General features: G+C 51.7%; 1 protein-coding gene across 2 annotated transcripts in view; it reads left to right on the plus strand.

The window, feature by feature from the left end:
- The window catches only part of LTBP2 (latent transforming growth factor beta binding protein 2), a 109,696-nt gene extending 103,766 nt beyond the window's left edge, over positions 1 to 5,930 (plus strand). Inside the window, exons 33-37 of one of the 2 annotated variants that reach the window (XM_010855745.1) lie at positions 51 to 188; positions 271 to 438; positions 721 to 1,002; positions 2,349 to 2,498; positions 2,944 to 5,930. In XM_010855745.1, coding sequence (XP_010854047.1) covers positions 51 to 188; positions 271 to 438; positions 721 to 1,002; positions 2,349 to 2,498; positions 2,944 to 3,089 — 884 coding nt within the window. In that variant the 3' untranslated portion in view covers positions 3,090 to 5,930. Of the gene's footprint in view, positions 1 to 50; positions 189 to 270; positions 439 to 720; positions 1,090 to 2,348; positions 2,499 to 2,943 lie in introns of both variants that reach the window. The other variant, XM_010855744.1, reaches the window with a different exon arrangement.
- The last annotated feature ends 496 nt before the right edge of the window (positions 5,931 to 6,426 follow it).

Consider the following 6,426-nt stretch of genomic DNA (forward strand, 5'->3'; position numbering starts at 1 on the left):
CGCGCGTGGGCCCGGCCCCCGACGTTCCTCCCCGTCTCCCTGCCTCCCAGATCACGACGAGTGCCAGGACATGGCCTGTGAGAATGGGGAGTGTGTGAACACGGAAGGCTCCTTCCACTGCTTCTGCAGCCCACCCCTCACCCTGGACCTCAGCCAGCAGCGCTGTGTGAACAGCACCAGTGGTGTGGGTCAGTGGGGGTGGGGGTGGGGGGGGGGCGAGCAGGGGGAGCAGACCGGGGCTGGGGAGGCTCACGTGCCCTGTGCCCCCAGAGGACCTGCCTGACCACGACATCCACATGGACATCTGCTGGAAGAGAGTCACCAATTACGTGTGCAGCCATCCCCTGCACGGCCGCCGCACCACCTACACCGAGTGCTGCTGTCAGGATGGCGAGGCCTGGAGCCAGCAGTGTGCTCTGTGCCCCCCCAGGAGCTCTGGTGAGAAGGCGGGGACGCCGCAGAGCTGGGCCCCCAGGGTAGGGGATATCCTCACCTTGGAAAGGGGCGGGGGACTTCAGAAAGGAGTAGGGCAAGTCACGGGCCTGCCTTCCCTCCCTCTTGTTTGGGGATGGATGCTGTGGGGCAGAGCAGGGTGGGAGAGAGGAACTCGGGGCAGTGGTCCCAGCACCTCCCTCTGTTCTTGAGTCGGAAAACAGCACCCCGGGCCTCAGCTCCCAAGAGCCCGGGCCCAGCTTCCTCTCTCCCTCCTGCTCCTGACAGAGGTCTACGCTCAGCTCTGCAATGTGGCCCGGATCGAAGCCGAGCGGGAGGCCGGGATCCACTTCCGGCCCGGCTATGAGTACGGCCCGGGGCCGGATGACCTGCACTATAGCCTCTACGGCCCAGACGGGGTCCCCTTCTACAACTACCTGGGCCCCGAGGACGCCATCCCCGAGCCACTCTTCCCCAGCACGGCTGGCCGCCCAGGGGACCGCATACCGCTCCCTGAGCCTCCCCTGCAGCCCTCAGAACTCCAGCCCCACTATGTGGCCAGCCACCCAGGTCTGTGTTGCTGCAAAAACGGGGAAGAGGTGGGCTCTGAAGCAGTTTCACTTCCATCTTCTCCATCTGCTCATCACTGTCAGCAGGGTGAGGACAGGAAAGGGAAAAACCCACCCAGCCCTTTCACGGGTCACCCAAGGGACAGGTGCAAACAACCCCCTCTGACGGACTAACTAACACAGGGGACGCTAAGACGTACAGGACACCATCCCAACCTCAAAGCTGCTCGTGGGAGCTGAGAGAGGGGCCAGCAGCACACTCCTCCCACACCACGTACAGTGTGCAGAACACGCTGCTCTACAGGTTCAAACCTGTGACCCCAAGTGGGAATTGTTGTTGTTCAGTCACTAAGTCATCTCTGGCTCTTTGTGACCCCATGGACTGCAGCACACCAGGCTTCCCTGTCCTTCATTATCTCCCTGAGTTTGCTCAAACTCATGTCCATTGAGTCGGTGATGCCATCCAACCATCTCATCCTCTGCCATCCCCTTCTCCTCCTGCCTTCAATCTTTTCCCAACATCAGGGTCTTTTTCCAGTGAGTCAAGCTCTTCGCATCAGGTGGCCAAAGTATTGGAGCTTCAGCTTCAGCATCAGTTCTTCCAATGAATATTCAGGGTTGATTTCCTGTAGGATTGACTGGTTTGACCTCCTTGCTACCCAAGGGACTCTCAAGAGTCTTCTCCAGCACCACAGTTTGAAATGGGAATTAAGGATTTCTAACCCCTTTAAAGGCCCACTGTGGTGACCTGGTTCGTAAGTGGCAATGACCCCAGCACTCAGGACTTGGATTCTAATAAGGAAGTTGGGCTTGGCATCTGTGCAGTGGTGCTTGCCACGGGCACAGCCACAGTATCAGACTGATCAAAACTACACTGAGGTTAGGAGGAGGGTCTTTTCCAGGGGAGGCGAGTTACTTAGAGGAAGAAGAGGGTTAGGCAGAACTAGGAGCAGTTTTGCTTTATGGTGAGTGAGGGTTGTCCCTTTTGCTACCAGTCCTGTCCACCCCCAAAAAGCTATGTGAAGATTTTACCGTAACATCCTGCCACTAACCACAACAAAGTCAAAACTATACAGAGATACCGAAGTGCTCAGGATCCCTGGTGTTGTGAAAGCAGTGAGTCCCTACCTCCCTGGAGCCTCATTTAAAGCAAGCATGTTTCCCCATCTAAAAATGACACATAATTATTTTTTACGGGTATTGCCTTTTGTCTCACCATCTTTCTGTGACAGTGTTATAACCCTCCCCACCCCAGGAGTTCATTAGGCTCCTCTGAGCAGAGGGCAAGGGCCCCAGGGTGGGGTATGAGACCTCAGCCCCCCTGGCTCTCTGACTCCCTCCTCCCAGAGCACCAGGCTGGCTTCGAAGGGCTCCAGGCAGAGGAGTGCGGCATCCTGAATGGCTGTGAGAATGGCCGCTGCGTGCGCGTGCGCGAGGGCTACACCTGTGACTGCTTCGAGGGCTTCCAGCTGGACACGGCCCACATGGCCTGTGTGGGTAGGTCTGGAATCAAGAGTGCTAATGCCCGGGGGCAGGACGGCCCTGCTGGATCCATGTGGAATAGTCAGACTGGCCCACTGCTCACTTAGGGATGCCTGACTTGGCCTAGGTGGCAGACCCACTGCTGCCTGCTAGCGGCCCTGCTGGGCACCAAGCCAGGTGGTGAGAGCTCCAAAGGTCTACCACTGTGATTAGAAAGCCCTTTCCAGGGAGGTTCCTAGATAGAAGAGAGGCAGGGGCGAGACAGCATGGTCACAGTATGGGTTCACGACCCCTGGCTTTGTGTCCGTGAGTTGCTTCCTTTCGGGCGTCCTTTGGCTGCCACATGGACGATTCCGCTGTGAGGCAGTGCTCAGGGCTTACTGACCAGAGGGGCACCGGGGGCAGCAGGCCATAGGCACGTGGGCTCCCTACAGCTCTCTCCTCCCTCTCCTCCTCTTAGATGTGAATGAGTGTGATGACCTGAATGGGCCTGCTGCGCTCTGTGTCCATGGTCACTGCGAGAACACGGAGGGCTCCTACCGCTGCCACTGCCTCCCGGGTTATGTGGCTGAGGCAGGCCCCCCACACTGCACCGCTAAGGAGTAGCAGAGACGGGTCGAGTGTGGGCAGTTACCTGGAAATGGGCCCTGGCCACAGGCGGGGCCTTGAGGAAGCTTTCCTAGCTGGGGAGATGCCATGAAGACACCGGCCGGAGGCCCTGCGGCCCAGCTCCCAGCCAGCCTCGCCTGCTTTTCATCTCCCCCAGCTTCGGCTCTTGCTGTGTGAGCATCTGTCACGGCCTCCACACCACCATGCCCTTGCTTGGCTCAAACACCACCAAGTGCTTTAATGCTTCAACCACTGGCCACGAGGCCCAGTCTGCCATCTGTCCGGGCCTTGCCATGGGATGCTGATCAAAGGATGGCCCTCAACCAGCCCCTCAAGCTGTGCAAACGTGCAAGGTCCTTCGGCCTCACGCTGTACATACCCCTTCTCTAGACATGACCCACGTATCATCCTGATGCTTCTACACCTGGATTGGAGGCCACACCTGCCCTGGAATGGCCCTTCAGAATCTATCAAGTGAAAAAGGATGGGGCGGGGCGTGGGAGAGGAATTTGGGGAGTGATTGTCACCACTCAGCCAGTCTGAGTGGCTGAGGGCCAGATTTAGCCACGTCTCCACCCTGTTGCCAGTTTTGTGGCCCTGGAGAGGGGCAGAAGATGCCCTCATCTCGGAGAAGCAAGACTGATACTAGCTTGCTAGTAAGAGACGCATATGAAGGGGAGCAAGGAGCCTGAGAGAGCAGCAACAGGACAATATTTAAAAAAAAAAACAAAAACGGGGAGTTGATGAGAAAGGGGGCACCACGGCTTTATACAGATCTAAAGAAAATAATCAGTAGCTTCAGGTAAATAACCATTCAGTCTACCCAGCGATAGCTCCTGTGCACCACAGCAAGGGCTGCCCCGAGACAGGGTGCCTATCTCCGAAGACCTCCATTAAATACATACGGCTTCTTATAGGACACAAGTCTCTCCAGGGTTCTCCTTTTGTGGACACCTGTTGGATGTGCTAAAAATAAAGAGGTCCGTTTTCGAGCTTCTGAAATACAGTGTAATCCTGTTTAGGAGAAGCCAGGTTCCCTGTGTTGTTCCCTCTCTCTACTCAGAGTCATCTGCCCTCTTTCCCCTTCATACAATGGCTGGCTGGCATCCCACTGAGTTTACAAGTAGAGACTCACTCCAGCCTGGGCTAGCAGGGAGTTTAGAACCACGGTGGAATAAAGAAATGTACATTTCTGGGCTATTCTGGTTTTGTTTTTATTTCATATTAAACCAAATTTCTTTACCACGTTGACTGAGTCTGAACGTTAGAGATGAGACTGTGCTTACCCCCTCATCAGCTCTCCCAACATGACTGGGTTCCAACAGGAGAAGCTTCTTTCCCCTTCTGAGGCAAGGCAAGATCTGACTTTGCATTTCTCTGATGAATGGCGATGTAAATGAACAAGGCTCCGTGTGCCTGAAGATGTGGAGATGAATCCTCTTTTCTTAATTGAATCTGTCCTGTCCTACTTGCTGCTCTGATTGTCAGCCATCACGTGATAACTTATTGAACGCTTGCTATGTGCCAGGCCTGTGTTGAACGCTGTACACAAATTTCATTTAATCATCCAACAATCCTTACGATTTTGATTCCCAATTTACAGATGGGGAACTTGGACTTACAAAGCTTAAATAATCTGCTCTAGGTCACTACACTAGTTGAGATGTTTTCAGCAGACAAAAATATATAGTTCTTAAACATATGAAAATATTCTGACCTTCATTCATAATAAAAAGAAATGCACATGAAAACTATACCTAGACACTTTTTTAAACTATTAGGTTGGTAAAAATTTAAACGTTTGTTAAAACGTTGAGTTGGCAAGCATCTGTGGGAAAGCAGTACACTCACACACATAGCTGACAGGAATATATTCTGATACAACTTCTGAAGAGGATGGCAATGTCTTTCAAAATTATAAAAGCACTTATTCTTTAAATCAGTCATTCCACTTCTCGGAATTTAAATTTAACCTTCAGATATAGTCTCACCAAATGTAAAATGACGTATGTAAGGGGTTATTTATTTTAGCATTATTTGTAATAGCAAAAGGTTAGAAACAATGCATTGCCATGGAGCCCCCCCCCCCAAAAAAAAAAAATAAAAACGGGGGTGGGTGCTATAAATGCCTGGATAAGATATCCAAAGCAGATTAAGGGAAGAGGAAGGTAGCACAGCAAAGTGAAACATATGCTGCTATTGCCGTCTGTCTAAAGAGGAGGAGAAGAGAAGCGGGTATGTGCTAGCCTCATCTCCGCTACTCCACCTCACACCTCACGTTTCAGAGAGCTCACCCTTCCTCGGTGTACCCTTCAGGCACTGCATCTTAACTGCTGCTCCCATGGCCCTACCTCCCAAGCCCCGCACTCCTGTCCCCCTTCCAGGGATGTTTCCATGCTGGTACACATATTTCCTTGTGTTAGAAACACAAATATTAATAGCACACCATGCGTGCTGTTCTGCACTTTTCTGCTTCTTTTCACGTCATATACTTGCACATAAAGGACTGCCTCAGTCTATTTTATAACTGTATACTTCTCCACTGAATAGACAAATCATAATTTATTTAATCAGCCTATTAATGGGTGTTTCCATTGTTTTCTATCTTTTGCTATTATAAATAATGCTACGATGAATATTCCTGTGCATATGTTACTTCATATTGTATCTATGGGGTTATATCTGTGGGGTAAATTCTTAGAAACAATGGTAGTTGACGGGAAGGGCAACAGGTGGATGCGCACAGGACTGGGAGACTCTTCACTGTATCCCCATTTGTGTCTTTTCAAATTTTGTACTGTGTCTTACCTATTCAAAAATAAAATATTTTTAAATACAGCTGCTGGACATAGACTGCTTAAATGTTCCCTCTCTTTATATATTCATCTGTTTTACAATTAAAGCCAGATGATAACTGTTTCAACACTTCTTAAATCAAATTTCCTTTAAACATCCTGGTGGCATTTCTCTGGAGAAATGGCAAACAGGGATTTTAAAAGGCAATCATAAACATCGAGGCTGCTGCTGCTGCTGCTGCTAAGTCGCTTCAGTCATTTCCGACTCTGTGCGACCCCAGAGACGGCAGCCCACCAGGCTCCCCCGTCCCTGGGATTCTCCAGGCAGGAACACTGGAGTGGGTTGCCATTTCCTTCTCCAATGCATGAAAGTGAAAAGTCAAAGTGAAGTCGCTCAGTCGTGTCCGACTCTTAGTGACCCCATGGACTGCAGCCTACCAGGCTCCTCTGTCCATGGATTTTCCAGGCAAGAGTGCTGGAGTGGGGTGCCATTGCCTTCTCCGATGCTAGATACCTGCAAAAGTGGAGGAGTTTCCTGC

Source organism: Bison bison, unplaced genomic scaffold, assembly GCF_000754665.1.
Source record: "Bison bison bison isolate TAMUID 2011002044 unplaced genomic scaffold, Bison_UMD1.0 scf7180017864368, whole genome shotgun sequence".
Lineage (NCBI taxonomy): Eukaryota > Metazoa > Chordata > Mammalia > Artiodactyla > Bovidae > Bison > Bison bison.